Raw genomic sequence first — 13,826 nt, 5'->3', positions numbered from 1 at the left:
CTGTAAAAAAAAATATTAATCTTTGATATTTTCTAAAACTAATTATCATTATAAATAGTCATAAGAGAAAGTATCAAGAGGGACTCTTTAATTACAATGCACACATTGTTGGTTCTATTCTATGCATACATCTCCCTTGCAAATTAACTTTAACACTTGGCAATATGTCAACGTCATGACTATGACCGACTTGACCTGACAGCGATACTTTGACAGCATGGGCAGTAGTTCTCTCCACAGTAAAATCTTTTTGATTGTCGAGGGAAGATTTCATCCTGTCCAAAATTTCTTTTATAGATTTATACAGCTCAATTATGGAATCAAAACGCGCCAGAAAGACAACAAGGTCTGCATCTGACTTTCCCTTTACCGTCTTGCCCTTTCCAAGTGATTCACTCTGCAATGAGTACTTTTCACTATCATATTAAAAATAAGATAAATATTTTTTCTAATGCGTGTATTTGAGCTTACCTTGACAATTTCTGAAACTCTCAATTCATCGGGAAATTCGTTTTTCATGAATTGGCAAAGACAATCAACTACTTCTTTACAGCTTTTGTTGTATTCTGTATCAGGTTCGATTTCTTTCTTCACAAATTTGTTTAGATCGCTTGCTGTTATCGTGCTGAGGGAAGAACTGGATGGTGGGTAGGACACACTACTTTTTGTACGGTGCATTGGATGATCGTAGATTCTCTGTTGTTGAATTGATTCTTCATGCTGAACTTTATTTGCTGGTGCCCGAAAGCGACGTTTTGGCTTACATACATCACAGACTTCAGGAAACATTTTTGGATGTCGTCTCCGATATTCAAAAGAATATTTTCTCGTCATTGCTATTTTGTGCTGGTACTCTAAAAACGTGAAAATCCAGCATCATCAAAGTTCAGTTAAACTTGGTATTTAGGGTACAAATACAGTAAATACGTGTCTGGTTAACATTAAGGCGGTTATAAATTATCAGTTTTATAGACAACTAGATGAAACCCCGAGCAAGCGAGGGAAATCACAATTAAATAATATTGCATAGAGGAAGGACTTCTTAATGCGTGTTTGAGTTGTTTCGTACATGAATTGAATGTACGTATGATATCTTTAATTATTTTTTTTTTCATTTCTAATGCAAATGAATTGAAGACAAAAATTTGAATAATTGCGTGCATTATGTATGTTATATTTATTGATATCGTGTACAGTAAATAAAACTATATTATTAGGAAGTCACTTGGATCTCCATATTGAATGTTCTTTATGTCACATAAAATATCTCTCTCGTACTGAAATTCAGATATAATGATTTCACGAATGCATTCACAATTCGTCATGCCGAATAGTTGACCAAGACAACATTTTTGAAACTCAGTATTACGAATGTGATTATAATAGTTTTTCCATTGCGACAATTTGAGGACAAAATCATGAAAACACATCAGTTCTTCTCCTAAAACACAATAATGAAAAACGTAATGCATTATAGGAATGACAAACAGAAAAAATGAAATATTGTGAACGGTGGCCTGATTTCTTGGACATTATCAGGTAGTGTACAACATAACTTCGGTAAAATATTTAAGTTCTAAGGTGCAAGCTTTCCAGACAATTTGATATCTGACATATTGGGCAGTTTTTGACTTCATACTTACTTTCAAGATACGTGTCATCACAAAACATTTTCAAACAAAATAAAAAACGACTTTCGTTGTGTTTATTCACGTGTATATATCAGAAACTGTTAATAAACTATTACAAAAATCGTAACAGTGACTTCTATAATCCCGGAAAGAATTACAAACATTAAAAATATAAGACGAATATCGTTTTTAAATATCATCGATGTGTCAGATCGTTTGTATAGGGAAGGAAATGTACTTCGTTTAATGAGATATATTTATACAAGTAAAATAATTAAGGAATGACTTTAATTCTGGGGCAAGTTATAGTGAGCGCTTCGCGCTGGCTCGTACTGCGAGCTCTAATGACTAGAGCGCGGGAAATAATCCGAGCTAAATCTAAACCTCTAACAAGGAAATTTTTTTGACGCCAATCCCAGAAGTCCCTTGTGCAAAATGGCTGAGATATCGCAAAGTCACACCTTGGAATATGATTGTGAACTTACGTGGATTATCATCCTAATCTTGTAGCCTCCTAGCTCCAAAATTCAGTGCATTATTAGGCGAACTGTTTAACGAAGTGTAATGTTTATGAAAGGCAGGCTAAGATGATCTGTGACGTCATGTTTACGTTTTGACGTACGTCAAAAGAAGACTCACAGTGGCGGATTTAAATACGTACTTGTTATTTCCATTTGTAAAAGTCATACTACCGGGACAATATTGAATATACGTAAACATTAGGCATACGTAATGTGGCATCGAGTACAAATTGTGTATAATCGACTGCAAACCACAAATCTGATTAAACATTGACGATCCAGATAATCCCTGACTTGTAAAGACAGTCTTTGAGTTCTCCATCTTCCACATTTACTGCATCAATCCTGAGGTCGTCGGTGGCCCCAACAAAATTCGATCTGAACGGAAGATTTTGACTTCGCCTCTTAGGGATGTAAACCTCCCCACTGCATTTATAAATGCGAATGAAGACATGTCCTCTATCAATTATATGTGCACAGCACGTGTAGTCAGACAGGAAAACATAACTGCCCACCATTTTTACTCCGCACTTCCACCCCTGGTTCGTCTATTCACAACATTCCTGGGCCCAAATACGTCAATGCCGACATTGGTAAATGGGGGACTGGGTTCGGGACGATCTGGAGGTAGATCAGCCATCTTTTGGAATTCCAAGGATCCTCTTAGCTTACGACATGGAACACAGTTATGGATGTGAGTATGTGTTTGCAACTTGGCTCCAGTTACCCAGAATTCTGCCGCACACAGGGCGCCCTCTGTAATATGCCTGCCCTGGTGTTGTACATTATCGTGTACCTGACTGATAAGGAGTTTGGCGATGTGATGTTTTCGAGGAATGACCAAAGGGTGTTTCTCCTGGGAAGGAATATTAGCATGTTTAATCCTTCCACCGATGCATCACATATTGTCAGAGTCTAGAAATGGATCCATAGTAAGAATGTGACTGTTCCTGGAGAGGGGCAAACTTCAGAAGCGTAAATCTCCCTCTGAACCGTACGCACTATGAACCTTTCTGCCTCTTGATACAATTCTACGGATCTTTGTCCCAGAGACACTTCTCACTTCTTCCTATTTCTGATGAACTGTTTCAGAATGGCAATGGCTCCTAGAAGTTTTCTCCAGTTCGAGAAGCGCTCAAATCGGTGTGATCCGAGTTCAATTCCAGGATCTGATAAAATGTTGGACAAGCATGTATCTACTTTCTCAATGGGACGTACTTTCTTGTCTTCACAAGGGCTCACTAGAGAATAAGAGCCCTTAGATAGTTCCAGCAAACCTTCATCTCGGCGACCATATAAAAACTCCTTCGGTTCCTTGAGCCACATACTGTTACTCATTTTGTCAGCAGGTACAGATCTAGTTGCCAGATCTGTTAGGTTTTTCTGTGTGGGTACGTACTGCCATTGATCAGGACACGTCAACTGTCTGATATGTTGTACCCTGTTTGCTACATAAACATAGAATCGCCTGGTCTCGTTGTGTAAATAGCCCAGAACAATCTTGTCCGTGTAAACCTTTACAACATCAATGTTGAGATCCATATTTCTTCTGACGATGTTTGAGACCTCAACTGCCAAGACTGCGGCACACAGCTCAATGCTTCGGTGCAACCTTGGCTTTTCCCCTCAAGAGTCCGAGGTGGGAAGTTTCATCTTGATAGACTGATCTTAGGTAGGAAACTGCAGCTATAGCTCTCTCAGAAGCGTCACAAAAGGTATGTATTTCTACTCTTACTGCTTTTCGTAAGGAGACGGGTGGTGAGTAAGCTCTTGGGATAAATAAGTTCTCGCATGCCTTCAGAGAATTTTCCACTGCTCCCACTGCACTCTATGATTTTCAGAGAGGGGTTCGTCCCAATCCACTGTTCCTGAAATCAGGTTACGAAGAATAAGCTTGCCCTGTATGGTCACATGGGCTATGAGTCCAAGGTGATCAAAGAGACTGCTTACGGTGGACAGTACACCAAGTCGCGTGAAAGGGGTTTCCTTCAGAGAAACACGAAAGGTAAATTAGACCGAGTCAAGATCCCAGTTTAGCCCAAGACTTCGCTGCATTGGTAAGTCATCCGAGTCAAGATCTACATTCTTGAGCTCCTTGGAGAGGTCTTGCAGAGGTAAGTTAGCCATTACTTCCCCACTATTGAATGCAAACTTATGGAGACAAATCTTTTCTAAAATCATCAGAACATCATTGGTTCTTGTGAGAAGGTCGATAGCTTCTTCTGCAGACGAAACTGAAGTCAGGGCATCATCAACATAGAAGTTTCTTTGTACAAACTTCTTGACGTCTTTTCTATATGTTTCAGATGCGATCTTCACTGTCTTCTGAAGAGCATAGTTTTCAATGGCGGGTGATGGTTTGTTACCAAATACGTGCACCCGCATTCTGCATTCAATTATGTCAACAAAATCTACAGGTAAATAATGTTTCAGCCACATGGCTTCTAGTACTTGTTTTGATAACTCATACCTTAAAAATTCGTACCAAAGACAGTACAATGAACATTATACATTTATTGCATGACTGTTCGGGAGATATGAATATTTATTCACCCAAGAAAAATCATATTCCCCAAGGGCAACGCCCAAGGGAAATATGATTTTTCTTGGGTGAATGAATATTCATATCTCCCGAACAGTCATGCAATAAATTGTTTATTATACCGAAACAAAGCAAGACTACAAAAATAAATTTGAAATTGGAGTCCGCTCAACTATACATTGTATGTAGCTGAGATTGCATTAACAGTAATACCGCGCTGTCAACGTATTAGGAGGTACAAAGAACGAATTACAGTGATATGAAAACCAGTTTTTGCATTTCCATTCTCCATCGATGCTGATTTACTTGCTTGCTTTTTCTACCAACCAAAACCAAGCGATTTAAATATATATCAGAAACCCGCATATTTTGTGCCTTACGAACCATCAAAGTACAATGACTCGAACTGATTGTGACGTCACAATAAACTTCGCTTACCTTGACGTTAAATATATGGAAATGCACGAGGCTATGTGTTTGTTGTTGCCTGCGTCATTCGGAACACTCGGGTTTGTTCATTTAACTGGACACGAAAGTGAAACAAGATACATCCGAAGGAGTGGAACACGATGTTTTCTTGTAGGGCAAACACGACGGTCATGTGACCTTCTCGGCCAATCAGATTCTGTTTTACTAGTAATTCTTTATTATGAGGTATAATAATATAGGGTTATTGAACTTATAATGGTGAATATTGGCACGAGTTGGCTGTAAAAATGCACGAGCTTTCGAGTGCATTTTGACAGCCAACGAGTGCCAATATTCACCTATGTAAGTTCAATAACCCATTTATCATATAGCTAAAGTATTTAGTTGTTAAATTATATCCCTTTTCATTCAAACTACTCCAAAATAGACGAGAATTCATCAATATTGGCATCTAACGTGAAAGTGTGCAATAACAACATGCATTTCTTAACTGTCCAATATTCAACCCGTCATTAATGCATGAAACAAACCGATTTTGTAAATGGGGACATCATAATCTATATACAGTAAAACATTTTGCCTCAGTAAATATCAAATACTGGCTCTGTCAGATTCGGAGGACCGTCGTCTGCCATTTTGGCTTGTTTGCGTCTTTACGGTAATGTCAATATTGAACGCTCATACTCGGAATGTTTCGGGCGCATACAATTTACGCAATGCAAAGTTAGCGTTCAATAAATACTCAGGATACTGAACGCTAACATTCTCTAGATTTTACGCAGATTTTATAGTAGACTATTTATTAGCTATATAATAATACATGTAAGTTTTGTCATACCTGGCACGTGACTGTCTAGACCAATCAGTTTACGCACTGCATAGAATTCTCATACTGAGGTATAAAATAATACAAAATATGTACATACATGAAGCTGCGCTCGCTCAAACAGTAGCACCATCAGCATATTAGCGAGCGACGCTCGCGTCGCAAATCGACGCGAAGAGCTCGTTCCAATGATTACACATATGAGTCACGTGATTTGTTCTTCATCAGCTGAAAAAAAGATGAGTATTACCCATAATGCTTTTGAAAAATGTCGCCATCACTGTGGTATACTTCATTGAGAATCCCATAATTAAAACAATTAGACTGGTTAGAAAGTACCATCAACGTTTTTAAATTCCAGACAAGCTTTATCATAGCTTCAAACGTTTTGTTTTTCCTTGATTTGAAAGAAGAGGAAAAAACATTGCAGCTAATATGACGTCACAATGCAACTGTTTACATCCACCGCGTTATATTTCCCGCGTTAAATGAAGAGGCGAATAAAATTTAAGTCGTGTTGCAATATGTTAATGGACTTCGCTCCCTCAAAGGTCACACCGTACAACATATTACGAGTATAACCTAGTTTGGGTCAGTCTACGCTTTATAATCCGCGAAGCAAACCAGGTTATACTCGTATAACTTGCCCCAGAATTAAAGTAAATCCTTATAATCTAATGCAAGAGACAAAGATTCCAACCTTCGTTTATCAAAATGTACATAAACTCGAAAAAATACAAGTCAACTGATGCAATGATTCACTAAGCAACAACGATACGAAGCGTCTAGCTATGAAGGTCACCATATTTAATCTTAATTCTACGGAGCCTATCCATTTATCAAAATATTGTATCGAAAGTGAAGTTTGTCATGATAGAAAATATGTATAGAGTATGCATGCAATGCGTATTTCGCTGCCCTTTAGAGATAGAGATCGACTCATCTCCGACAGATTGAGAAAATACGGGAAATTGCATTATTTAGGCTTACCTAAAATAAATCTTCAAATATCAGAAAATGTAATACTTTTGCGGATTTTTAACTCTGTGAAAACTTCTACTACATGAAAACTTATCCTTGTATTCAACGCTGTAGCTAATACTAAATCCGACACAAGAAAATATGTAAGCAAGTGACAAATCGCGATCCACATGCCAATGTGTCTGACGTCATGTGATAAAATGTGACGTATGAAATTTTGTTTGCTTTGTTGAAAAACGGATCAAGCAATGAAACACTCCGCCCCTTTTCCCCAGTGATAAATGTATTTCAAAATGAACAGGGTAATGCTTACTTGGAAAATCATTAATTCGAATATAATATCCTTGTTTTAATCTATCATTCGACCATACATACAGAGAAAGATGTTTTACAACCGTGATTTGCGTACAAGTAGATGCTAACATTGACAACAAGAAAACAACATATGTATCAAACCGAAGTATTTTATTGTACACGTTGACTTTCTATTCCATAGAAGGCCGAAAAAAGTGCTGCGATGTAAATTTAGGGAGAGAGAAAAAAAATAGTTCCGGCGTCTGATTGTCAAGGGGGTTTGTCCCCATACCAAACCAGGTTATACAAAAATAACTTGCGTTCCTCATTAAAATCAAGGATCGAAGAGACGAACAGGTATATTTTATTTATTCAACAATTATCAAAATTTATCTCATCTGTAAGATCAAAATCAAGCATTGATGAACAACGGATTAACTTCAAATCGTATTATCTTAATTTGTCATTTTAAAATGAAAAAAAATGAAAACTGGCCTAGATGTACCACTTTACTTTTATTTTTGCTTTTGCAGGGTAGTATATCGAAAAACGAAAGTAAAATTTTAATTAATTTTACGATATTTACTAATCAAGTAAGATTCTATCATAGCCTACGGACTTCACTTCACATACGAAACAATATTAATGGTGCGAGTAGTAACTGTGGAGCAAGCATTTTGGAGTTTATTAGCAAAAACTGTTCATTTATAACTATAGATATTTAAAATATTTGACAGTTGGCAATAATTGTGTCCAAATGAAAAAAAATCACAATACCTTTGGAGTAGGAATACTTATGACATATTATCCTTCCTGAATATTTCCGTCCCAATGAGATGATAAGCTTTTGATATTGATCAATAATTTTCAGAAAACACTCGGTGATGTGGGCTTATTTTCAGACATTTAAATCTAACAAAAGTGTGTTTACTCTGAACATAATGAACACGGTTGAATGATGATGAAAGTCAAGTTATTATTAGAAAACATTTTTTTTTCTGCACTGAGATTGTCTGACGTTTTTCATGTCGATTGTTAGGTCGTTCTTTATGCAAAATGTTTGTGAAAACTAAAGGAAATCTATTGCATAATGAACTTGATAAATAATTTAATGAAAACAGAATTATTGCCCTTGGATTCAATATTTTGAAACTTATATTTGATTATTCATATAAAACTTAGACTTTTAAAATAGTTTATGGCTGACAAGATTTTTCACAATAAATATCGAGAAAGACTGCATGTTACTGTCATGCACAATCTTATTAAATCATTGACTTTGAAAAATCTTATGACGTCATAGAATGGTGGAACTACGTTAAATCCTATATAGCCCTCATCTTGAATGGGATCATGAAATAGATTAATACAAAACATTAACAGCAATTTCTGATCAGTGACTGAAAAAAAGCCCATAATGCTCCCCTTCCAACGTGACAGTATCGACATTTATTTAGCAACGGTAAATATTTATCGACAGCATAGACTAACACACGATGGAATAGGTGGAACCAGCTATTTTTGTTAACTCTCTCTCTCTCTCTCTCTCTCTCTCTCTCTCTCTCTCTCTCTCTTGATGTAATTTAATGAATATCAATGTAATGTAACGGTATTTGCATGTAAAAGTTAAAAATACCTGCCTACTAGTAGTACTATATCAGTTAATCATGTATAGGCAAGTTGTTAAAAGCTTGTTTTTCATGATGTGCACAAGCGTAATGAAAGACCAAGTTACCAACATACAACTGTTTTGAAATGTCATCATACATGTTTCTTGTCAAACTAAATTCTGTTTAAACAGATTCAATTCCAAAATCATACTTCACAATGCACGATTCAAAAGAATCAATTCTCGAGATAATCAATCCTAAGCAGGCAAAAAAGTTTGCAATACCTTTATCAGATCAACTTTTTCTTGCCAATAACTTAATGGGTCTTGATATACGAGGTATATCTATAGCTTCTGGAATGATGCCAGTTTTTAACTTATCAGGTTTATCAAAGCGTGCGAAAACAGAAAGTACATAAATCGCAATGAGCTTTCTTTCATTAACATGTTTTAAATATTTAAGAAATGTCATATCTTCATCTTTGGAATTTACTAAGCGGTGGAAATGGATTGCATAATTAACAAAACAACTAAATTTGTATTAATTACCATCCAGTGAATGTTATATTTTGTGAAGCCAGTTCGTTATGTAGAAATTCATTGCCAACGCAAACAACGCACAGCGATAAAATCAGTACTATGTATTGAATTCTACAACTACGTCGACATGAAATATAGTATAACTACTGTCCCCTTCTATATGTAACTTATGGATTTTACAGAACTGTATCACTGTACCATGATAGTAAAACTATTTCTATAAAAGAAGAATAAATATCCATGGTAGGCAGTTTATATCCCACGTAAGGTGCATTATCTTATAGTTATCGATGGCACTCCATACCTCATAGAATCCCATCTAAACACCAAAGTTACTAGAATTTGAATTATCGTCCCTTTGTCGTGTACGCATGGCATAACGGTAGTGACCAGTTTAACTATATGTAACACACTCTCGGATTATATCCCCGAATCACTGTGAATTGGTAACACCAGAATTTGTAAGGGAACTGAAATGAATAATAATACTAATATTGGATTTTCTTTAAAGTTGCAGGAAATCATATGAACGTATACTGTAGCTATATCCGTCATATTTAGATCCATCCACTAGAGGTGGATAATCCATTAAACAGTGACTTGAGGAGGAATTGTCTAGCATTGCTCTCTACAATGCCCCAGCAGTTACAGGCGTCCATTACATTGTTGTAGGGGTTGGCTGGATCCATCACATAGCAGGAGTAACTCCTGAAAATTCAAGAAATTTGCATACAATTCAAACCACAATTTGGATTTTCATTCATACAAATCTTTCAAAGCAGCTGTTTTTTTCAAATCTTAATTACGTTTTCTTGAATACAGTTCCAAGAAATTTTGTTTTACTTTACCCATAATTTCTCACACTATTCTACGAAAATAATCACCTGATATACTGGTCAGAATTGTAATTAGTATTCCATGCATGTTTCAAATTCTTGTAATTTGCAATGGCCAACAGTACATGGTAAAACCCTTTGCACAGGTCAAAATCAATAAGTTTTCCAGCGTCTTCCCATTCCCCAATGGTTATCAATTCCAAAAGATAAGAGGGCGGTAGTCGTTGCCACCCGGTGGTCTCCTGTCAATGCAAAATGCCCAGAAACATTCATGAAACGAAAATGTCAATGTCTCAAATTAAGATTATCTTTATACTAGATGTTTTCTCATATGATATTACTTCAAAACAGGTTTTCCTCCAGTATTTGATCAAGCGTATCAAAGTTTTCACTTTCGCTGGAACACAGGAAACAAATGAAATCTGTAACGGTGCTAGTGCTGCAGAATAATATTCCCGTAAAGATGGGGAATGGGTACCCATCGTCGTATAAATTTTTCTTTCATCTTCTGTAAAAGAATGTTAATCTTTGATATTTTCTTAAACTGATCACCATTGTAAATAGTCATAAGCATAGGCCTAAATTTTGCAGCCCTTCACCGACAGTCGTGACGTCTCCATATCAGGGGGACGTTAAATAATATTTAATCAATCAATAGCCATAAGAGAAAGCATCAAGAGGGCTTCACTGTTATTCTAATTATGCAGAACTGGTTCTTTAATTACAATGCAGATATTGTTGGTTCAATGCCTATATTTTAATACTCTTATTCTTGGTTTTATTACATACACACCTGTCCCTAGAACATTCACACTTGGTAGTATGTCAACGTCATGAGTATGACCGGCGTGACATGACAGCGAAACTTTGACAGCGTGGGCAGTAGTTCCCTCCACAGTACAACCAGCATGAGTGCCGAGGTACAGTTTCATCCTGTTCAAAATTCTTTTTATAGAGTCACACAGGACAGATATGGAATGAAAACGCGCCATAAAGACAACAAGGTCCGCATCTGACTTTCCCTTTACCGCCGTGCCCTTTCCAAGAGACCCACTCTGTAATGAAAGGTGAATATAACGAACAGTTAACAATGAATATCTTTTATTTCCTATATATGACTTTTGTTTTTATTTCTATATTGTAGATAAAATAAAAAAAACATGCTTATCCTAATCCGTATATCTGACCTTACCTTGATAATTTCTGATGGTCTTAATTCATCTGGAAAGTTGTTTTTCATGAATTGGCAAAGACTATCAACTACCGCTTTACAACTTTTGTTGTATTCTGTATCAGGTTCGATTTCATTCCTCACAAATGTGTTAAGATGATTTGCTGTTATCGTGCTGAGGGAAGAACTGAATGATGGGTACAGTCTGTACGATGAACTGCTATGTGCAAGATGCATTGGATAACCTTGGGGTATTTTTTGAATTGCACCATGTTTCATTCCATCATGATTAGATTTATCCTTTGGTTTCTTAAAGCGACGTTGCGGTTTACATATTCCACAGACTTCGGGAAACATATCAGGATGTTGCCTCCGATAGCCAAAAGAATATTGTCTCACCATTGCTAAGCAGTACTGCTGTTCTACCTGTAACACCTTGAACAAACACAGATCATCAACGTGAATTGCTATGGTACATGGTAATAATGATAAAATAACTATAAATTTGAAATTTGTTAACCATCACCGCTCGTTTTTATTAACGATTTTTTATAAGTTTTATAAACAATCTTTTTGGAAGTGTGACAATTGGAAATGATTATATCCGAATTGAAATTAAAATCACGTCCCACAAGAAAACAATCCCCAAGCAATAAGAATCTTTATGATAATACGATCTTACCTGAACTTTCACTTCCTTTGGGATGTTATTTCCTTTCGATATCACTTCTTTTCGGAAAACACCTAATGACGTGTGTTTATTTCCAAATGTTTAAATTTAGTAACTGGGAATTGAACATCAATATCGATTGTATGGTGAGGACCATGCATGTACATGTAGTTTAAAGCGCAATACGATACAGTCTCTGATATTGTACAAATATACACCACGTGTTGTTTTTTGTTTTCTTACAAAATGAAATATCATTAATAACTCTGAATATCATTTTCTAAGCACTCGTAAGTTATATTTAATATCAGTCAGTTCTTGCATTTGTTTCATACACTAAACTACTGTAAACCACCTTTTGTGTACATACAAGAAATATGTTGTGTTGTAAGTCTTTAATTCACTAGGTGGATGTAAATTCAAAATTACAATATCATATATCACTCTGTGGAGTCTATAGGTGGTACAGGCTCCAACAGATTGGTTGAAATTCTTCAAAACCATGCTTCAGTTTTAGACACATTTAATATTCCAGTCAATGGGTCGAATGAATATAAGTTACCGTACCTATACTGGATTCCTAAACTAGTTAATAATTATCGGCCTGTATCCATTTTACCCTGTGTGAGCAAAATTTTAGAAAGGCATGTTTTTAATTCATTTTATGAGTATTTGTCAGTACATTCTCTAATTACAGATTGTCAGTCTGGTTTTAGGCCAAAACACTCATGTGAAAGTACTCTTATTTCTCTAGTAGATAGATGGCTTAAAAATATTGATGAAGGTAAACTTACTGGTGTAATTTTTATAGACTTACGGAAAGCATTTGACACTATAAATCACAAGGTTTTATTACACAAACTCAAGTCATTTGGCATATGCAATGATACTTTTGAATGGTTTAAATCATATCTAACAAATCGTACACAGAGAGTTATTTGGAAAGGCAATTTATCGGAGGAAAGAAATGTAACTATTGGAGTTCCGCAAGGCTCTATTTTAGGCCCATTGTTTTTTATCCTGTATATTAATGACTATCCACAAGCACTGAATCATTCTCATGTAAATATGTATGCAGATGATACTTCACAAGATGTAACAGATAAGTCAGTGGAAAATATTGAGTCAAAGATGTATGAAGATCTTCAGCGCAGTATAATGTGGATTAAGGAAAATAAATTAAGCTTAAATCTGTCTAAAACTCAATGTATGCTTATTGGATCGGCACAAAAATTATCAAAGTATCGAAAATTAAATTTAGTGATAAATAACCATGTCATAGAATGTGTTCAGGAGTCAAAATTACTTGGTATTTTTATTGATGAAACTTTGTCCTGGAAAAGTCATATATAATCACTTATGAACAAGATTTCCAAGAGAATTGGCATTTTAAGAAGAATAAGATATTTTATGTCAAACGATGCGCTGCTGAAGATTTTTAATACTATGGTTTTTCCACATTTTACATATTGTTGTACTATATGGAGCAATCCAAGAAATGCTGAAAATGTGAATAAGCATTTTATATTGCAAAAACGAGCTGCAAGGGTAATTTTTAACATCAGAAATTTTGAAACACCATCTAATGTCATGTTTACAGAACTTAACTGGTTGCCTCTATCAGATTACTTTGTCTATAGAAAAGTCATTTTAGTGTATAAAGTTTTACATGGTTTAATGCCAAATTATTTAAATGTTTTTAAATATGTATCAGAAGTCAGTCAGAGGCAAACTAGAAATTCTTATTCAAATATTTTGTATATACCTAGGGCAAAA

General features: G+C 35.7%; 2 protein-coding genes across 2 annotated transcripts in view; both read right to left on the bottom strand.

The window, feature by feature from the left end:
* The window catches only part of LOC125674827 (uncharacterized), a 31,253-nt gene that overhangs the window by 2,236 nt on the left and 15,191 nt on the right, over positions 1–13,826 (bottom strand). Inside the window, exons 7-18 of the mRNA XM_056159023.1 lie at positions 12,063–12,124; positions 11,402–11,899; positions 11,003–11,264; positions 10,551–10,717; positions 10,258–10,451; positions 9,938–10,081; positions 4,235–4,622; positions 3,888–4,020; positions 3,216–3,732; positions 2,825–3,036; positions 472–854; positions 196–397 (exon numbers count right to left, since the gene is read on the bottom strand). Coding sequence (XP_056014998.1) covers positions 196–397; positions 472–854; positions 2,825–3,036; positions 3,216–3,732; positions 3,888–4,020; positions 4,235–4,622; positions 9,938–10,081; positions 10,258–10,451; positions 10,551–10,717; positions 11,003–11,264; positions 11,402–11,899; positions 12,063–12,124 — 3,162 coding nt within the window. The remainder of the gene's footprint in view (positions 1–195; positions 398–471; positions 855–2,824; positions 3,037–3,215; positions 3,733–3,887; positions 4,021–4,234; positions 4,623–9,937; positions 10,082–10,257; positions 10,452–10,550; positions 10,718–11,002; positions 11,265–11,401; positions 11,900–12,062; positions 12,125–13,826) is intronic.
* On the bottom strand, positions 15–8,876 carry LOC130053251 (2'-5'-oligoadenylate synthase 3-like). Its single transcript, XM_056160151.1, has 3 exons — positions 8,002–8,876; positions 472–854; positions 15–397 (listed from the first exon to the last, which is right to left on the bottom strand). The coding sequence occupies exons 2-3, from the start codon at positions 832–834 to the stop codon at positions 92–94; spliced, it is 669 nt and encodes a 222-aa protein (XP_056016126.1). The 5' UTR covers positions 835–854; positions 8,002–8,876; the 3' UTR covers positions 15–91.

This window comes from Ostrea edulis, chromosome 3 (assembly GCF_947568905.1).
Source record: "Ostrea edulis chromosome 3, xbOstEdul1.1, whole genome shotgun sequence".
In the NCBI taxonomy this organism is placed as follows: domain Eukaryota; kingdom Metazoa; phylum Mollusca; class Bivalvia; order Ostreida; family Ostreidae; genus Ostrea; species Ostrea edulis.
The sequence above is the reverse complement of the archived record's forward strand: the minus strand, read 5'-3'. Positions and strand labels throughout refer to the sequence as shown.

Bases quoted from the DNA above. Each gene is read 5' to 3' on its own strand.
- LOC130053251 (XM_056160151.1), bottom strand. From the start codon at position 834: ATGACGAGAAAATATTCTTTTGAATATCGGAGACGACATCCAAAAATG. The intron at 398-471 runs GTAAGCTCAAAT...TACTCATTGCAG, and splicing joins GAGTTTCAGAAATTGTCAAG to AGTGAATCACTTGGAAAGGG.